General features: G+C 48.0%; 1 protein-coding gene across 4 annotated transcripts in view; it reads right to left on the bottom strand.

Annotated features, from left to right (window-relative positions):
- The window catches only part of Catsperd (catsper channel auxiliary subunit delta), a 35865-nt gene that overhangs the window by 13235 nt on the left and 2140 nt on the right, over positions 1-20490 (bottom strand). For all 4 annotated transcript variants that reach the window (XM_076932017.1, XM_076932016.1, XM_076932015.1 and 1 more), the window contains exons 2-10: positions 17987-18041; positions 17202-17278; positions 16339-16411; positions 14122-14239; positions 13135-13199; positions 7582-7695; positions 3851-3934; positions 1058-1208; positions 63-158 (exon numbers count right to left, since the gene is read on the bottom strand). In XM_076932017.1, coding sequence (XP_076788132.1) covers positions 63-158; positions 1058-1208; positions 3851-3934; positions 7582-7695; positions 13135-13199; positions 14122-14239; positions 16339-16411; positions 17202-17278; positions 17987-18040 — 832 coding nt within the window. In that variant the 5' untranslated portion in view covers position 18041. The remainder of the gene's footprint in view (positions 1-62; positions 159-1057; positions 1209-3850; positions 3935-7581; positions 7696-13134; positions 13200-14121; positions 14240-16338; positions 16412-17201; positions 17279-17986; positions 18042-20490) is intronic.

The following is a 20490-nucleotide window of genomic DNA, read 5'->3' as shown; positions in this document are numbered from 1 at the left end:
GAGAGGTGGGGGTGGGGAAGGCAGGACAAAGGCAAGCAACCTGAAACAGATTGGCCACATACTCCAGGCAATGCTGTGGATGTTGATATTGGCACTTTCGACATCTAAGTTCGTAAAGGTGTTCTCCTTGACCAGCTGCACGGGTTCAACAATCTGGCCTAGGAGAGGATGGACAGACTGTGATGGCCCATAAATGTATCCTACACAAGTGCATCCACAGCGCTGGGCAGGGCTTCCCAGCACTGCTCCTCTCTGCCCCCCATTTGGTTTTACGGCCTGCTATTCGAAAGAACAAGGAGAGAAACCCAGCAGATACCTGAGTTTTCAGAACACGGGAGACTAGCATGCTCTGGGGAAATGTGACTCCTCTGAGTCTCTTTGGTGATTGAGCTCTGAAAAGTGACTGCTGGACCCAATAAAAAACAAATGCTCCATGTTCTCGGAGGGGGTGCTTCAGATTGCCTTTTCACAATCTATCAAGGAAAGGCCAGCCTCAGGGCTGATGACCGTCAGCACAGTGGTCTCAAGCACCCCATATGTGTTTATGCACCCCTCAACACCCCCCCCCCCAGTTCTATCCATCTACCCCACTTACCCCCTCAACGACAGCCTGGTCAACTTAGTGAAATTCTGTATCAAATGAACTGAAAGAGGCTGAGAGTGTGATTCAGGGATAGAGCATCTCCACCTAGAAGCCCCAGCGAGGAACTGGGTACATGGCTTGGAAGTGGAGCTTTCCTCCCAGAATCCCCCAGTACAGACCTGACTTCAGCCCTTCAGCACCTATGTAAAAGTCTAGACCAGTTTGCCTCCTAGCAAAGGAGGCACAAACATGAGGATCCATGGGACTTCCTGACCAACCAGCAATTCCCAAGTTCGGTAAAACTGTGGGTTTTTTTTTTTTTTTTTTTTAATGTGGAATAATTTTTTTTTTTAAATAATTGAGCAATTGATGAACCCCTCTGGTCTCCATGTGCACATGACCATATACAAAAGTCTGGAGTTCCCAGTCTATGTCCATCCCTACTGGAGGAGGCCTGGACGGGGTGTGGCTCACCTGAATTGGAGGACACCAATATACTTGTTTTACTCCAGAGGACCAGAAACCCCCTCTGGTGTGGTTTCATGATGACTTCAAGGGGATTCTTGTATGAAAAGGATATCCCCATACTATGGTTCAGGGGGTGCTCCGTGTAGTGAAACGTGCCCTGAGATAAGAGAACAGAGTCACTGTGGCCAGAAGTCACTGTGACAGTCCTGTATGGTCCAGCCAGCATTCTTCCAACATCCTGAATGGCATTGAGACAGAGGAGCTTCAGAGAGAGTGTGGGGAGAGGCCAAAGACATTGCATAGCCCCAGGTCTTCCCAGGGTACCACAGAGTGCATGTCCTATTGGGAGACCTTCCTTGGTGTCTGACTAAGGTGGGGACATGATGTGGTTTTTTTTTTAAAGACTTCAAAAAATGACTGCTATATGTGTGTGGGTATGTAAATGTGAGTGCAGGTGCCCACAGAGGCTCTGGATTCCCTGCAGCTGAAGTTGTAGGTGGTTGTGAGTCACCCAGCACCGATGCTAGGAACTAAATTCAGGTCTTCTTCCATATTAACTGCTGAGCCACCTCTCCAGCCCTTGATGGTCAGTGTTAATTGTCACTGACTGAATCTAGGGTCACCTAAGAGACAACCCTCTAGGCACCCCTGGCAGGGATTATCTGCTCTCTGGGTAGGCATGTTGGGGAGTGTGTTATTAGGTTAATGGAGGTGGGAAGATTTAGCCACTGTGGGTGGCGCCAGTACCTAGGCAGGAGCTCTCAGGAATATAAGGAAGCTGAGCAAGAATGAGCCAGCAACTGCATTCCTGCATGGCTTCTGCTTCAAGTTTCTGCTCTGAATCCCTGACTTGATTTTTTTCTGACAGACTGTGACTTGTATAACCTAGATAAAGCCTTTAATCTCCAAAGTGGCTTTTGGTGGAAGCATTTGTCACATCTATAGAAGGAAAGTGGAAAGAAAGCAACCTCTTTTCTCCCCATCTCTCCCTACAGCCTGTGCTTTCAATGTAGGCAGCACCCTAGGACCGCAATGGGACAGTGACCAGGGTCAGGGGGTGGCACAGAATCTTTTGGGGTCCATGATAGCTTTGCTAAGAGACATTTGAGGTTAGCTGACATGGGGGTGGGGTAGCAGGGAGGCCAGAGGCACCCAAGGGAACAAGCTGGCTTCACAGCCACAGCCCCGAGGCAGAGAAACCCTGAAGCTGCCTGTTTGGGAGCACTATTCTCCTCAAAGTATATTCTGGGTGCTATTCACAGTGCCCAGGTTCCCGTTCTACACAAGGAGACTGACATGAGCTTCCTCCCAAGAAGACTGGCTCTCTGTTACTATGTCCTTCTTCTAGGACAGTGACACCATGCAGGGTAGCACAGCATGCTTATGATGGAAAGCAGGGTTGGAGGATCATGAAGTGCAGACCAGCCTGAACCTCATGTGAGACCCTGCCTGAAGAAAGGCTGCACGGGCTGGAGGCCAGGGCAGTGGTGGCACACACCAGGAAGCAGAGGCAGGAGGATCTCTGTGAGTTCATGCCAGCCTGGACTACAGTGTGAAACTCTGTCTTAAAAAATTAAATAAAGGGCTGGGAGATGGTTCAGTGGTTAAAAGCATTGACTGCTCTTCCAAAGGTCCCGAATTCAATTCACAGCAACCACATGGTGGCTCACAACCATCTGTAATGAAATCTGATGCCCTTTTCTGGTGTGTCTGAATACAGCTAAAGTGTATTCATATATAATAAATAAATAAATAAATAAGTAAATAAATAAATAAATAAATAAATACATCTTTTTAAAAAACTAAATAAAAAGAAGCCCTTGCAGAGGACTAGAGTTCAATTCCCAGCCCCATGTGGTGGTTCAAGACTATAACTTCAGACCCAGGGATCCATGGCTCCTTCCTTCCCTCCACATACACCAGGCAGTGCTGACATGTGGTATTGACATATACTTGGGCAAAACAACCCACACATAAAACACACAAACATGCTCACATTCCAGTTTGGCTGCCTCAGCTCTTGGCTTATAAAGGGTCAATAGTGTTGACTGGCATGGCCATCCTGTGTGAAGAGAGCCAAAAGGAAAGCCCACCTGCAGCTTTACAGACCTACAGGCCAAGGGTTGGCCATGGGGTGAGGAGGCAGAAAATTACCTTTGAAGGTTTGCTTTGGCTGGGGGTATGGATCAGCAACTGACTGAGTCCTACATAGGACACCCCAAATTGGTGGGTAGAGGGTTGAGTGGATGGAAGGGTGGATGTGTGTGTGTGTGGGGGGGGGGGGTGGATGGATGGATGGATGGATGGATAGTTGGATGGATTGTTGGGTTGGTGAATAGATTGTTGGGTGGGTAGATGGGTGGTAGGATAGATGGATTGGTGGGTGGGTGGGTGGGTGGGTGAATGGATGGATGGATGGAGAGGTGGTTGGGTGGAGAGATGGGTGGGTCGGTGAATGGGTAGGAGGATAGAGAGGTGAATAGATGGATGGGTGGGTGGATGGATGGTTGTTTGGCTAGCTGGCTGAATGGCTTGATGGTTATGTGGTACATGAATCAAAGATGAATTGAAAATAACTGTATCTCAGATACAGCCAGCAGCCTACATCGGTGCCACTCCATCATTTGGGAGGTACAGGCAGCAGGGTTTAGGAGAGTCTTGGCTATGTGAGACCCTATCACAACTCAGAGAGTAACGAATAGACTGGAAACCAAAGGAGCCTGCTCTCACAGTGGGAACCCGGAAGCACAGTGCTGCTGCACGCCTCGGAAGCGGCTCTGCACGCTACACAGTACTTACCGAATCATTTTTAACCATGAGGATCCCCACCTGAGACATGGAATGGAAGTGGAAGATGCCCCCTAGTGTCCCATTCAGGTGACTCTATGAAAACAAACAAAACAGGAAATGGTACATGCAAATTAAATACAGTAATATACTCACCATGTGACACAACACAGTATCTTGTATTTAGCCCAGAGTATAATCTACATCATTCATCAGACTCAGGAAGGCACTTTTCCTGCCTTAGGAATACACCAGCCACAGCAGAAGGGGGTCAAGCAAGGCAGCTGTCTGCTGGGAGGGCGGGGCATGACCCCAGTGGCTTGGATCAGGTGGATGGGCCAATTGTTTCTGTATGTCCCTGCTTCTTTAGCCCCACATTTTTCTAAGATATAGATATATTTATTTATTTATGTGTCTTAAGGCTATGAGCGCCCTATTTGTGTGTGCACCTTCATGCCAGAAGAATGCATTAGATCCGGCTATGGGATCTGCATAGTTCATCAGACGTCATCATCATAGATGGCTGTGAACTACCATGTGACTGCTGGAAATTGAACCTCTGGAAAAGCAGCCAGTGTTCTTAACCACTGAAGACATCTCTCCAGACACACACACACACACACACACACACACACACACACACACACGTACAATTTTTCCAAATGGGTTTTTCTCTATGTAGCTCTGGCTGTCCTGGAACTGGCTTGCAACCAGGCTGGCCTCGAACTCAGAGATCTGTCTGCTTTGCCTTTTGATTGCTAGGATTAAAGGTGTGCACTGCCACCACCCAGCTCTGCCGTAGAAACTTTTAAAAGGTTTACTTTTTTGTTGTTATTTATGTGTGTGTGTGTCTACATGTAGGTGAGTGCAGATGATACCAGAGCCAGAAGAGGGCATCAGATCCCTTGGCACCGGAGTTACAGGTAGTTGTGAGGTGTCTGATGGAGGTGGTAGGATCTGAACTCATCCCTCTTAAAGAAAAGCCAGTGTTCTTAACCGCTGAGCTGTCTCTCCAGCCCTTCTGCCCAGGCTTTAGGAATGAGGTTTTAGCTGAGCTGGGGCTCAGTTGGTGGAATAGTAGCACTTGGTTCCATGCCCAGCATCCCATAAACAAAGTGGTGCTGGTCTTTCATCCCAGGACTTGGGACAGGGAGCGGGAGGATCAAGAGTTTGTAGTCTAGGGGCTGGAGAGATGGCTCAGCGATTAAGAGCACACTGGCTGTTCTTCCAGAGGTTCTGAGTTCAATTCCCAGCAAACACATGGCAGTTCACAGCTGTCTGAAATTCCATCTCAGATACACATGCAGGCAGAGCACCAGTGCACACAAACAAAAAGAGACGTTTAAAACAGTTTGCAGCTGAGCAGTGGTGGCGCACACCTTTAACCCCAGCACCTGGGAGGCAGAGGCAGGCAGATTTCTGAGTTCGAAGCCAGCCTGGTCTACAGAGTGATTTTGTTTGTTTTCGAGACAAGGTTTCTCTGTGTAGTCCTGGCTATCCTGGAACTCACTCTGTAGACCAGGCTGGCCTCGAACTCAGAAACCCGCCTGCCTCTGCCTCCCAAGTGCTGGGATTAAAGGCGTGCGCCACCACTGCCCAGCTACAGAGTGATTTCTAGGACAGCCAGGACTCCAGAGAGAAACCCTGCCTTGAAAAACAAAACAAACAAAACTTAAGGCTGCTTGATGGGTGTGGGGACACATACATTTTAGCCCAGCCCTCTTAAGGCAGATGCAGGTGGATCTTTGAATTCAAGGGCAGCCTAGTCTACATAGTTAGTTCTAGGATAGCCAGGCTATGTAGAGAGAGCCTATCTCAAAGCATCTAGAACAACAAAAATTAAGACTGCTATTCTCCTGTGTGGTCAGTCTATCTGTTCAGCCTACCTTTTAGAGAACAATGATGTAACAACCAACATTGCTATGCCCTAGATTTCCCATGTAACCATTTTTTTTTACAACCTAAGGTAATACATAGCTGTATTTCTTTCTTGACAGAGTGCCTGAATTAAAGGAGTGCACCACCACACCCAGCCATAGAATCAATCCCACGTGATGTACTTTCTCATGCCCCAGATGCAGAGTAGTGTGTGTGTGTGTGTGTGTGTGTGTGTGTGTGTGTGTGTGTTATAGCAAGCAGCCAAGATGTTGGAAGCAACCTTAGCCCACAGATATCAGACCCACTGTTACAGGGTCCTCTTAGATCCAACACAAATCAAACAGAAGGTCAATGCAGATAAAAAAAAAAAAAGTTGCAATCGATGTGCTACTGATTGAGCAGGGCCACAGAACAGACTCAGGAGCTGAGCTACAGCCTTGAGCCAGAATATCACAGAGCATTCAAGTTTCAAAACCACAAGCATCTGTGCCAAGCTATTGTTATATTATTTCATCAAACAGGATTTAGGGATGGAGCTTTTCTCATGTGGTTGATTTTTGTCAACTGATACAGAATGTAGGTTTTATAGTCCAACCAGTGAACCCCATTTGTTTTGTTGTAGTTAGGAACACAAGATGGAATCACAGAAGTCGCTCAGATAGTGGGAACTCCTTAGCTCTGCTAGGGACGACCTTGGATTTACTCTCCCCCATGATTAAAATGGAATCTGAAAACAAAATGGCAGTGCCGAGGACAAGCTTCTTTTGCTTGTTCCCAACAGCCTGGCACTTGATAATGTTCATTTGCTAAAGGGTCATCTGAGGTCAGAAGAGTGACTTCTTCCTTGTAAACCATGTTAAGAGATTCTGTAGCGTCCCTTATCCATTGGGCATGGGACTGGTCGCCTTTAATCCCAGCACTCAGGAGGTAGAGGCAGCCAGATCTCTGTGAATTCGAGGCCAGCCTGGGATACACAATGAGACCCTGTCTTTAAAAACAAAAACAAAATACAAAGAAACTCTCATGTCTTTCCCATGCTGCTTTCTGTAGTGTTCAATACAGGCAGGCAAAGCCCCTTTTAAGTGACAGACGTGCGGACAGTCAGTCAAGCAGGTACAGACATATACAACAGACTACAGATATGGCCAGTAACCACAGGCTAGACTGACAAAGATATAAGGAGAGAAGTGGAGAATTCAAATTTGTGTAGTCAGGCCATCCTCCTGCTAGGTATGCCTCGGTGCCTAGAATTACAGTTGCTTCATGCCCATGTCTGTCAATTTTTGTTTTTTGTCTTGCTTTGTTTTAGTTTGGTTTTGGTTTTCTGAGAAAAAGGTTTCTCTGTGTAGCCCCAGCTATCCTCTCTGTAGAACACAGTGGCCTTGAACTCTCAGAGATACTCAATGAACTTAGGGCAGGAGATGAAGTAAAGGCCACAGAGGAACCCTGTTTACTGGCTGCTCCCCACAGCCCACTCAGCCTACTTATATGCCCTCAACCATCTGCCTTGGTGGCACCGCCAACAGGGGGCTGGGCCCCAACATCTGTCATCAATCATCAATCAAGAGAATGATCCACAGGGCAGTCTAGTAGAGGCATTTTCTCAATTGTAGTTTCTTCTTCACAAATGACTGCAGATTGTATCAAGCTGACATAAAAGTATCCAGCACACTGAGCCAATGAGTTCCACCAAGGCAGCCTGCAGCCGTGTGAATCCGGGTTTATCACAGAGCCACTGACCGTGGCTTGAAGCAAATGTCTCTCCTTCCCCCAGTGTTAACTGCCTGATGACCCAGAGGGAGGTCAGGACCTCCCTGAGCCACCCTCCACTCTTTACTTTTGACTCTCTTTCTCCAGCCACGTACCAGTTGGTTACTGTGCAGGAATTGGAATGAGAATCCTCCATTGTCAGAGAAATATATATTGGTCCCAGGGATCTGGCCACCACGGAGATATGCAAACAAGTAATTTGATAACTCCTGGGGGGAAGAACACACAGCGGATGTCACAAGGATGCTCAGTGGTGGGTGGACTCCTTTCCTAGCATGAAGGATTCCCTGGGTTCTATCCCTAGCACCACAGAAACCCAGCTGCCTGCTTCTCTGGAGCTTGGGAGGTGGAGGGTCAGGAATTCCAGGTCAACCTTGACTACACCTGAGGATTAGTTCCACTAATCTATCCTTGGGCATCTAATCCAAGCAATGTACAACTTTGTGTTTACATGGAAACCTATATATAAGTATAGGGACTATACACAAGTTACCCACAGGAGCATTCTCCCCTCCACTGGCCCACCCCTATTCCCCACCGCAGAGATATGGTCTCACCACTGAGGTTACCATATCAATACCATAGCTAACAGGAGCACCTGACTGATGTCAAGTCTGCTAACTCCAAACCCTCAAATGAACATCCTACCTCAGTGGCCCACACAGCTGGGACAGCAGGGGAGGGCCACAGCTTTGCCTTTAACAATCAGAAGGGGGAAACAAACAAATGACTAGGCATTCTAAATGGCCGAGTGACGAACACACACTTAAGACTTGATGAGTCTCTGGTGAAGTTTGCTGATGAAAGCGCTAAGGCTACATTCTGTATGCTTCCGTCATAGGCTGTGGGATCTGAGTGGGACCAACCCTCATGAGCTCATGTCTGAGCACTTGGTCTCCAGTTGGTGGAGCTGTTTGGGAAGGATCAGGAGGTGGGTGTAGCCTTCCAGGAGGAAGTGTGTCACTGGGGGTGACAGCAGGCTCTGTTTGCTCTCTCTTTCTCTGTCTCATGCTTGCAGATAAGGATGTGAGCTCTCAGCAGCTACCTAAGCACCATGCCCCTGCCTCCTGCCATGCCCCCACCATGATGGTCGTGAACTAGCTCCCTGAAAATGTGAACCTCAAGACACTCCTCCTTCAGCGAGTTGCCTTGGCATAGTGTCTGATGATGGTGACGGGACAGTAACTAGGAGATGATTTTGAAGCAATGACGTTGCTTGGTCTCCGGGGAGGCTGCGTGTGACTATTAAGGGACTAGAGGAAGGACAGTTCTATGGAGAAGGACAAGGTGGAGAGCGGTCCCCACTCAAATGGCAGTGCTGTTGACAATGCCTATGACGACAGCCCAGGCCCAAGCTAGAGAAGATTCTTACAAGATGAACAGAAGCCGAAGCTCAGCATTCCTCAGAAGTCCCTCCATGCATGTTTCCATGTCAGGAAAACATTCATTTCCTTACCTAGCAACTTGTTCCCAACCAGCCGAAACAGCCTACATCAGCTCACAGACCCCAACCCTGCCCACTCTCATATAAAACCCACGTGAGTTCCTGCCAAGCTGCTGCTGGGTACTCTGGTGAGGCAGCCAGGCGATTTTTTTTCCCTAATAAACTGTTTTTCTACCCATGAAGTGGTCTACCTTGCTAGTTTCACTGTGCCTTGCTTACACCCTGTGATGGTTTGAATATGCTTGGCCCATGGGAAGTGGCCCTATTAGGAGGTGTGACCTTGTTGGAGGAAGTGTGTCCCTGCATAGATGGGCTTTGTGGTTTATTATGCTCCGGTTCCATGCAATGTGGAAAAGACCTTCCTGGCTGCCTTTGGATCAACATGCAGAACTCTTGGCTCCTCCAGTGCTCTGTCATCTGCACACTGCCATGCTTCCTGCCTTGTTGATAATGGACTGAACCTCTGAACCTGTAAGCTAGCCCAAATTAAATGCTGCCCTTTATAAGAGTTGCCTTGGTCATGGTGTCTCTTCACAGCAGTAAAACCCAAACTAAGACACAGCCTTTATCCATGATTTCAGTTTTTGTAGGTTCAGTGGCATCCCTCTTCCTCAAGTAAGCCACAGTTCAAAAATATTACATGTCAAATCCATAAGTAAGCTATAAGAAATAGCATGTGGTTTGTGCTCCTCAGACAATCACAGCTAACTAGAGGTACTAGGCACCTGGCTTCCTTGGCTACAGCCACCTGCTGCCAGTCTGGGACCTTTCAGTTCATCCCAAGGTTGAGCAGCCCCAGGATGGAAGGTTCTGTCCTGACCCACTGGGATGACTTACTAAAGAAAGATCTGTCTTTGAAAAACCCACCTAGTGGGGAGTTCACCGGGTGAGGAAAGCTGTTCAAACATCCAAACCCTCATCTTACACCACCTTGATAGCCGTATTCGCCTCTTCTCTAGGCTGATGCCAGATTTTGCAAGGTTCAAAATCAATCAGTTTTCTTGCCCTGCTCTTAGTCTCCAGTGCCTGAGCATGATGTCAAGGTGATCACTTCTCACATAAAAAAGCTTCCACTTCCCCCCACTGAATCCCACTGTGACATTCCGTACCTGAATCACATTTCTTCCCAGTGTTCCCACCCTGTAGAAACTGCCTTCTCATTGGCCATCCTCAGGTGTCTATTTTTGCTTCACATGGTTTCATGGGACTGTGTTCAAGTGTGATTGTCTACACTCTCTGTCTCTATTTGTCTCTGTCTGTCTATCTGTCTGTCTCTATGTGTCTCTCTGTTTGTATGTGTCTGTCTGTGTGTATGTCTGTTTCTGTCCCTGTCTCTCTGTGTGTATGTCCATTTCTGTTTCTCTCTGTGTGTGTATGTGTGTGTCTGTGTTTGTGTGTCTCTCTGTCTCTGTCTGTATTTGTGTGTCTGTCTGTCTCTCTCTGTGTGTATGTGTGTGTCTGTTTGTGTATGGGTGTCTGTGTTTGTGTCTCTGTGTGTCTGTCTCTGTTTCTGTGTCTCTGTCTCTGTGTGTGTATATGTATGTGTGTGGGGTGTGTATGTGTGTGTGTATGTGTGTGTATGTGTGTGTATGTGTGTGTGGTGTGTATGTGTGTGTATATGTGTGTATGTGTGTGTGTATGTGTGTGTATATGTATGTATATGTGTGGTGTGTGTGTATGTATGTGTGTGGTGTGTGTGTGTATGTGTGTGTATGTGTGTGTATATGTGTGTATGTGTGTGTGTATGTGTGTGTATATGTATGTATGTGTGTGATGTGTGTGTGTATGTGTGTATGTGTGTGTATGTGTGTGTATGTGTGTGTGTGTGTGTGTGTGTATGTGTGTATGTGTGTGTGTGGTGTGTGTGTATGTGTGTGTGTGTGTGTATGTGTGTATGTGTATGTGTGTGTATATGTGTGTGTGTGTGTGTATGTGTGTGTGTATATGTGTGTATATGTGTGTGTGGTGTGTGTGTATGTGTGTATATGTGTGTATGTGTGTGTATATGTGTGTATGTGTGTGTATATGTGTGTATGTGTGTGTATGTGTGTATGTGTGTGTATGTGTGTGTATGTGTGTGTGTGTGTGTGTGTGTATGTGTGTATGTGTGTGTGTGGTGTGTGTGTGTATGTGTGTGTGTGTGTATGTGTGTATGTGTGTGTATGTGTGTGTATATGTGTGTGTGGTGTGTGTGTATGTGTGTGTATATGTGTGTATGTGTGTGTGTGTATGTGTGTGTTTGTGGTACCTTTACTCATCGAACTCCTTGGCCAGTCTTTACTCCTTTTTGTTTGTTTCATTCTTGTTTTCTTCTTGTCTATGTTGTTTTGAGGTTCTCACTATGTCACCAAGGTTAGTCTCAAACTCATGGCTGTCTTCCTGTTTCAGCCTTCTATGTACTGAGATGGCAGGTGTTGGTCAGCAAGTCTAGGTTCAACTTATTTTTTTAAAAAGTGGTTTTGAGCTGAGTGATGGTGGTGTACACTTTAATCCTAGCACTAAGGAGGCAGAGACAGGAGGATCTCTGTGAGTTCCAGGCCAGCCTGGTCTACAGAATGAGTTCTAGGACAGCTAAGGCTATACAGAGAGACCCTGAGTCAAACAACAAACAAACAGTTGTGTGGGAGAGGGCCTGCAGCCTGGACACTACCATTCCTAGAAACGGTTGGTTATTGTACAAAAGCCCCACGCCAGATGCGCAGGTCTCCCTGTGAGCCTTTGGTCAAGGGAAGCCCTGAGATCCCCAAACACTCCAGGCTTCTTGGTCATCTAGCAGACTCTGCTGACAAGTCCCCGTTGCTGAAGACCCGCACACCTTGGTCACACAACATAGAACTCATTAGCTGGATGCTTCCTTTACGCTGCCTGGCCTTCATAGCCAGGAAGTGTGAGATGTCAGGGGTGTGGGGGCAAGAAACCAGTGTGCTTACCTGGCACCTGTGAGTGACAATGACCTTTAGGGCATAGGACTGTGAAAGGCAGCCTGATTTCTGGTTGAGCACAGGTTGGAAACTACCGGAGACCCCAGGTGATCCTGAGGGGCCCGCAGGTGACCCTAAGGGCCAGCATTCATTTTGCTATGCTCCCAGACTCCAGGCTCCTGACACGAGGCCCCAGCCCTCCACATACTTGGGTCCTTTCCTCATGTAGGGCAACACCCACTAGCCCCTCCACAGGTAGAGGGCGTGACTACAGGCCACAGAACCTCAAGACATCTCCATATTAATGAGGTACCTAAAGGCCAGAGGGGCGTAGCCAACTAAACATTCCTTCCCAGACCCTCCTCCTTGCAAAAGGTCCGCCCTGAGGGAACTAGGGTACAGTTTTCATCTACTTTCTGCCACGACAATAAACATCTTAAGACCATGGACTGCTTCTCTTCTTTGGGACCCACCTTAGGGAACAGTGGGGCAGGCCGCAGCCTACAGAGCTGCCATCTAATCTCCCGCAGAAGACCTCTCTGCATTCCCAGCCACAGAGACCACCAACCCAAGCAAGCAAACTGAGCCAGCTATGACCAAGCCAAGCAAGACTCTCATCCCCACAGGGCACAGCTGGAGCTTCTCTCCCCCTCTCCCCTTTGACTGTGGGCCAATCCAGCCCGTATGCCCCTACTTTGTTCTCTGCCTTTACGAGCTTCCCAGCAGTGCCTGGGGGCCCAAGAGCCTGAGAACCAGCCCACCCTGGCCGCCTTTTGGCCCAAAGACCCCCAAGCCAAGAGCTCCAGCTAGACTTCGCGCCGGATCCGCTCAGCGCTGGTGGGAGGGAGAACAGTCAAACTTCCCATGTTCTGTTCCTGCCTCTCCAAGCGGCTGCCCTAGCCCCGTGGGGTGGGGGCTGGGCACAGGACACACTTAACCCAACATTGGGGCACAGCTGTTCTGGGGTGAGTGACAGTTCTGTCTGTATCTGAGGCCCACTCCACAGGAGGAAGGAGCCAAAGCCTGAGCTTTTAAACCTTTTAAACAGTCAGCCTGAGGCAGGGCCTGCTCAAGCTGACCTACTGCTGTTGCTCAGCTGTTGCCCACCAGCTAGATCCTGAGAGAGACAGACAGTCCCGCTGACGGACCTACTGCTGGCCAGCCTTCCTGTGATGTTGGGAGAAGGGACAGCACCAGAGGTCACCAGTACACAGCCTCTATTCCTAGGTCACGCCTAAGTGTCAGCATTTAGAAGGCTCGGAGAGTGAAAGTTTTCAACTTACCAAGCAAAAGGAGCCTTCAAAACAACAAGTGTCGCCACTGATGTGAGAGACAGGTTCTGTTACACCTGAAAGGAAGGCAGTTAAAGCATACACATGGTGACCATATGAATGAACTCTTTACTTTTGCTTGTGTATATGTGTATGTCCATCGTGCAGGCACCTGAAGGAGCCAGGACAGGGTGATGATGGGTCCCTGGAGTTGGGGCCATAGGCCACTGTTGAGTCTCCAGTCCCTTGGTTCTTGCTTTTGTTTTGAGACAGGATCTCATTGGCCTATAACTGGCTAGACAACCCTGGTTGATTTCCAGCCCCCAAAACTCTTACTGCCTCTGCATCCAAAGGGTTGGGCTGGGAGTCTTGTGCCAACACACCTGGCTGCATATTTTGAATTCTCCAAAGTTAAACATTAGGCCAAGCGTGGTAGTACAATGCCTGTTAGTCCAGGACTTAAGGCTGAGGCAAGAGAATTTTGAATCTGAGGCTAACCTGCACTACATAGTGATGCCCTTTCTCAAAACAACACAAAGAACACAAAAAATAAATAAAACAGCTGATCTGTAAGAGGGCAGGGGTTCAGTTTCTAGCACATGGTGACTTGCAGCCAAATGTGACTCCAGGTCCAGGGGATTGAATAGCGTCTTCTGGCCTGCATGGTGGCTGCACACATGTGTTGCACAGACAGGCAGGCAAACACTAACACACACACACACAATAAAGGGAAAACAAATAGCCACCAAACTGAGCAATGGGACCGTGGCTTAACAGGCAGAGCTCTGTCACTTAGCGTGCATAGGTCCCAGGTCCCACCCCGGCACCCCATGAACCAGGTATGGTGATGCACACCTGCCATCCCAGCCCTGGGGAGGTAGGGGCAGGGGGTCCATGAGTTTACTAGTTTAATGCCTGCTTGGGCTACAGGAGGCCCTGTCTCAAAAACAAAAGCAGACTGAGCTCAGCAACAGTAAAGCAGAGGTGTAGGGCACGCACCTTCCACATTACGCCAGGAGTGCTCATCGAAATTGTAACTGTAGACTTTTCCACTGATCACAAACAGTATTACTGAGCCGGGAAGAAAGTGGGCACTTGTGACTGATGGTACTCCCACCTAAGAGCAGGACACACATGGGATAAAGGCCTGACAGATGCACCAGAAGGGCTGGATCCAGGGTTTGCTCTAGCTCACAGACAGGGCATGGTTTATCATGGTGGTGGGGGTTGGGGATGGACCACAGTCAGGAGGCAGAGAGCTAGATGTCAGAACCCGGCTTGCTCTCTCTTTGATCTAGTGCAGGAACCCAGCCCATAGGGGTGGTGGCACCTGCAGGTGGGAAGATGGGTCTTCCCACCTCAACAAATACTGTCTAGAAATTCTCTCACAGACGTGCCTGGGGCTGTTCTCCAAAGTGATGCCAGAGCCCTTGTCCTGACCATCGTGATGACATCATCACAAGCTGTAGCTTGTAATGTTCCTGAACATTAGTTCAGGAAGCAACCATTGTAGATGCAGATCCCAAAACAATTTGGGTCAGTAGTACTCACTGTTCATTTTGTTGTTGTTGGTTTTCTGTAGTCCTGGCTGGACTCAATCACCTCAGAGACCTGCCTGCCTCTCAAGTGCTTGGATTAACGGCGTGAACCAGCATTTTTTGCAATAGGTGTCTGCTTGGTATGTTTTTGCATGTGCTCATGTGGAAGCCAGTGATTAATACTACTACCACTTTCTACCTTATTACTTATTATAACTTATTATTTTTAAAGGTATAGCCCAAGCTGGCCTTGATCTCATGGTTTCTCCTGCCTCTTTAGCATACTCTATTGATGTGACTTGGCTCAGCAATTAAGAATACTGGCTGTTCTTCCAGAGGATCAGAGTTCAGTTCCCAGAACCCGCAAGGTGGCTTGCAAACATCTGTACCGCCAACTCCAGGGGATCCTGTACTCCTTTCTGGCATCCCCAGACCCCGCACACATGTGGTGCACAGACAGACATGGAGTTTCTCATACATACAAAAATAACACATCCTTTTTGTAAAGATATGTTCTTTTTACTTGTGTGTGTGTGTCTGGCTCATGGCTTTGGATACCACCTTTGGGGCCAGAAAAGGGTGTCATGTCTCCTGGAGCAAGAGTCACAGGTGGTTGTGAGCCGCTATGTGGGTGCTGGGAGCCGAACCCAGTGCTCTAACCACTGAGGGAGCATCTCTCATCCATATTTCGAGACCAGGTCTTACTGAACCTGGTGTTCTCTGCTTGGCTGGCTGCCAGTGAGCCCCAGACTTCTTCCTCTGTACACAGAGCTTCTCTGTGCACTTTGGGGGGGCTTGCAGCCATGTCCTCATATAGCTACAGACTTAAATCACTCAGCCACTGGGTCACGTGTGTCTGCCTCACTGGGAGCCAGGGCTGTCGTTTTCTGGCCAAATGCTAAGTTAGGAGGGCAAAGCTGTCTTGGTTGACCTGTGTGCTTCCTTCTCTTTCAACAAAAGATTCCTGAGAGACCGGAGAGGCAGCTCGGTGGTTAAGAGCACTGGCTGCTCTTGCAGAGGACCCAAGTTTCCCAGCACCCACAGAAGCTTACAGACCACCTGTTAGACTACTTTCAGGGGATCCAGCACCATTCTCTGGTCTCCTTGGGCACCAGGCATGCAAGTGGTACACAGACACACATGTTGACAAAACACCATACATATAAAATAAAAATAAATGAGCCGGGCAGTGGTGGCGCACGCCTTTAATCCCAGCACTTGGGAGGCAGAGGCAGGCAGATTTCTGAGTTCGAGGCCAGCCTGGTCTACAGACTGAGTTCTAGGACAGCCAGGGCGACACAGAGAAACCCTGTCTCGAAAAACCAAAAAATAAATAAATAAATAAATAAATAAATAAATGAAATCTCAAATAAGTATTTCAAAGGAAGGGAAGAAAGAAGAAGAGAAAGACAAAACCTATAAGTATGAAAGAAAAAAGAGGAAAAAAAGGAGGGAGAAGGGAGATTCTGTGTGGGCAGGGCAGGAGGGGAGGGGGGAGGGCAGGACTCTGTCAGAGATGGAATGAACTAGGTCCAGTCCTCCAAATTGTTTGTAACTCAGCATCTCTAAGAGAATCCAGAAAAGGAACCCACAGCTGACAGACCCCTAACCCTGCCTCGGAACCGCATGGTTTCCTCTAAGTGTAACCCTTTGGAGTTGCAGGTGGGGAAATATCTACCGCCATTGACTCGGGAACGGTGAGCGGCAAGGTGCTGGACTCAAAGCTGTTTGTCGTTAAGAAAACCTTCTTCCTGTGTCCAAGAGAAAAGGTAGAATTAGGAAGCTTCTTCACTGGTGGGCCTGTGACCATCTGCTTTACAAGCTCCCTGCAGGCTGGAGTCACCCACAAACAGTATCATGTCACAATGTGCTTGGATGCTTCCGTTTTTGTACTTCTTTAAATGACATAGTTGCAGAGACAAAAAGGCCATAAATGAAATAGGCAGGTGTTGGGTGGTCCATGCCTGCCTTCCTGGCACTTCAGAGGCTGAGGCCGAAGGACTGAGGCGTCTACGTGGGTTAGAATGCTTCCCACTGAGCCTGACCATCTGAGTTTTATCCCCAGAATTAACTGGATGGAAGGAGCGCAGTGACCACACAGTAACCCACAGGTTAGCATCTGACCGCCACCGAGTGCTGTGGCATACTCAGACAGACACACAAATAAAGAAATGTAATTGAAAAAATTTTAAGCCAAGAAAGGTTTCCTTTTCCTGTTTGTTTCTTTTTGTTTTGTTTTGTTTTTGTCAATCTCTGATTGGCAGAAGCCACGGTCTTGGCTCCTGTCCCCAGAATGGCAATGCTTGTACCTGTGTCTTCCTCTCTGTGTCCCACTCAGCCCAGCTAGAATTCCCTGTGGGCTAGAACTGCTTGGTTTGTTTTTTAAAAAAGAGAAGCAGGGAGAGAGGGAAGGAAGGGGGTGAAAGAAAGTGGGGGAGAAAGGAGCAGGGGAGGAAGGAGGGGCAGGAGAGAAAGAGTGGTAGAGGGAGGAGAAGGGGGAGAGGGCTGGGAAAGGAGAGGGCTGGGGAGGGCTAGGCTCACCCTAGATACAAGGTGATGTCAGTCTTGCACAAGTTCTGGAGCACCAATGTGTTGGGGAAGGCATAGAACAGCAGGTCCTGCAGAAAACACAGACGGTCAGCCAGGAGGGGGTGAACTCCTGCCTTTCAATACTCTAGAGGATCAGAGCTCAGGTCATCTTCAGAACACAAAGAACAGAAGCCAGGCTGGGCTACAGAAGATTGTGCCTCAGGAGAAAAAGAAAACACTATGAACCGATCTGCTTCCGCCCCTTGCCTGGGCAGTGTGGGAGAGCTCACCAGGTGTCATGGGTGTAGAGAGTTGACCCAGATTCAGGGCTTTGACTTGGCCCACCCCACCCACATCTACCCCGTCAAGGGGCAGCTTTGGACCTGCAGGACCTCCATGACACAGGGTAACAGCAATATCTGAGAGGAGTCCAGTGAGGACCCAGTACTGTAGCAGAAGCCAGAGACCTCGAACCAGACCAATATCTCACTGTAGTGAACATTTACAAGTAAAGATGGGTGAGCCAAAGGTGACACTGTGACACACTACAGTTTCCATGGGGTGGTGTTTTTTTTTTTTTTTTTTTTTTTTTTTTTTAGTTTTAGTTTTCTTGGTGGGGTTGGGGGGAGTTGCAAGGCCAGTGGGTGGATATAGAGGACAGTTGTTGAAGTTGAATGGGATTAGGGTACATGATGTTAAATCACAAAGAATCAAAATTTGGAAAGAAAAAAAGAAAAAGAAAGCGCTCTGCTGTGTAGTCATACTGGAAGTCAGGGCGCATGCAAGGGACTACCTACCCCTTCAAGTTTTATATCCGTTGTAAACACTTTCCCAGTCCTCACTGTGCGCATCCTAGAGTGATTGAAACACACAGCCAATAAATAATTAAAACACACACACACACACAAAACTAAAAGTCAGGCTTTGTCTTCTAATTTATTCTGTTTTCAAGAATTTTCCTATTTATTTCATGTGTATGGGTGTTTTGGCTACACACCACATGCATGCTGTACCCCGAGGTGACCAGCAGAGGGCGTCAGGCCCCTTTGAGCCTTCTGTGGGTGATGGGAACTGAACACAGTTCTCTGCAAGGGCAGCTAGTGATCTAACCTTTGAGCCATCTCTCAGCTCCTTAACTATTATTCAATATTCATCAAGGTCTCTCCTACCATGCTCCCTTTAGACATACTGCACAGAATGTAGTCTTGATACTTTAAGGGGTCTGGGAGTCCAACAGCATTGGATAGTGATGGGAGATAGCTGCTGCCCCAGTCCCCAGAATATGTAAGAGACAGGCAGGGTGCTGTGGGTCTGTCAGCTCTGCATACGGCAGGAGGCACAAACAGGAGAATCCACAGAGGCTTAATGGCACTGGCCTGGTATTTAGGAGCAAGCAGAACAAAGTACTCTGATTTAAGCAAGGTCATAGGAAAGGTGTAATGCCTGAGTTTGTCCTCTGATATCAACAGACATATGACATGTGGGCTCACACTAACATACACAAAATTCTGGGCCATTGAGATGGCTCACTACATAAAGGGGCTTTTGCTACAAAAGCCTGACATCCTAAGTTTGGCCCTGGTGGAGAGAAATGACTCCTGCAAGTTGTTTTCTGACTTCTTACATGCAGAGGGAGAGAGGGAGAGAGGGAGAGAGAGGGAGAGAGAGAGAGAGAGAGGGGGGGGGGAGAGGGGGAGAGGGGGAGAGAGGGAGAGAGGGAGAGAGAGAGAGAGAGAGAGAGAGAGAGAGAGAGAGAAAGAGAATATAAAATACTAGCCAGGTGTGCCAGGTGTGGTAGCATGCCTTTACTCCCAGCACTTGTGAGCCAGATGCAGGTGCATCTCTGTGGGTCTGAGGCCAGCCTGGTGTACATTATAAGACCCTGTCTCAAAATAGTAACAAAAATTCAGGAGCTGGAGATGGATCTGTGGTTAAGGGCACTTGTTGCTCTTCTAGAGGACCCGGGTTTGATTCCCAGCATCCACATGGTAACTTAAAACACTTTAACTCCAGTTCCATGGGACCTGACACCCTCCTCTGGTCTCTGTGTGCAATGCATATGCATGCAGATAAACACTCACATACATAAAAGTAAATCTTGTTTTCAAAACATAAAAGATTGGTGGTGGTGCACGCCTTTAATCCCAGCACTCAGGAGGCAGAGGCAGGTGGATTTCTGGTCTACACAAAGAAACCCTGTCTCAAAAACCAAAAAAAAAAAAAAAAAAAAAAAAGATTGGTGCTCTCATAAAGAGATAAAAGGACTCAAATGCACTTTCAAAGGGCCCTAACACTCCCAGAAGCTCATTACAAACTCAGGCAAGGAGGCTTCACATGTATTGCCTGGGGATCACTCAGAAACTCAGGTGGAGGAGACTTTACGTCTCCTGCTCTGGGGTCTCTGCCTTTTACACCCTCCCACCTCACAGTGCTGGGGGGGGGGAACCTTGGTGTTAAGGGGGTTTTCTTCTTTGAGGGGTCTCCCCAGGCTCCTTTTATTGTTTATTCAGAGACAAGCTGGCCTGAAATCCCCAATCCTCCTGCCTCTACTTCCTTAGTGCTGTGAAGGCAGGCATGGAGCACCTGTCAGGTTTCTGTGGTGCTGGAGTTGGCCCTGGCTTCACCAGGTGGGGCAGCCCTCAGCCCAGCAAGCTCCAGCTCAAGCCAACACCAGGAGTTACTTTTGGCAAGTGTTTCTTTTTTAAAAAAAATATTATTCATTATTATTTATACGAGTACATTGTCGCTGTCTTCAGATACACTAGAAGAGAGCATCAGATCCCATTACAGATGGTTGTGAGCCACCATGTGGTTGCTCACATGAATTGAACTCAGAACCTCTGGAAGAGCAGTCAGTGTTCTTAACCACTGAGCCATCTCTCCAGTACTTGGCAAGTATTCAAGTTTCCCTCTTTGTTGTTGTTGGGTTTGTTTTTTTTTTTTTTTTTCAGCAAACAACCTCCTTTTAGGTGGGGCGAGTCATCTGTCTAGGGCACCTATACTTTCTTGGTCCTATGGCTCTTTGTACAAGGTATCTTTGCATGTAACATTTACTGAAATCTGCAGATGGCCTGGAACACACAGATAGTGGCATGTCACCTGTCATCATAGTACTTGGGAGGCTAAGGTATTGTATTCAGACATGGATCCAGCTATGTTACACAGGCTGGCTGCAAAACTTACAACCAGGAACTGTCTTGCCAAACTCTAGTAATGATATTCCAGAATTCAGGGCTTAAGAACTGAGGTCCCCAGGAGACAGTTAGCAACACATATGGTGGGGAACCTTGCTATTAAGGTA

The sequence above is a fragment of the Arvicanthis niloticus genome, chromosome 3, assembly GCF_011762505.2.
Source record: "Arvicanthis niloticus isolate mArvNil1 chromosome 3, mArvNil1.pat.X, whole genome shotgun sequence".
Lineage (NCBI taxonomy): Eukaryota > Metazoa > Chordata > Mammalia > Rodentia > Muridae > Arvicanthis > Arvicanthis niloticus.
This window is presented reverse-complemented; position numbering and strand designations above follow the sequence as displayed.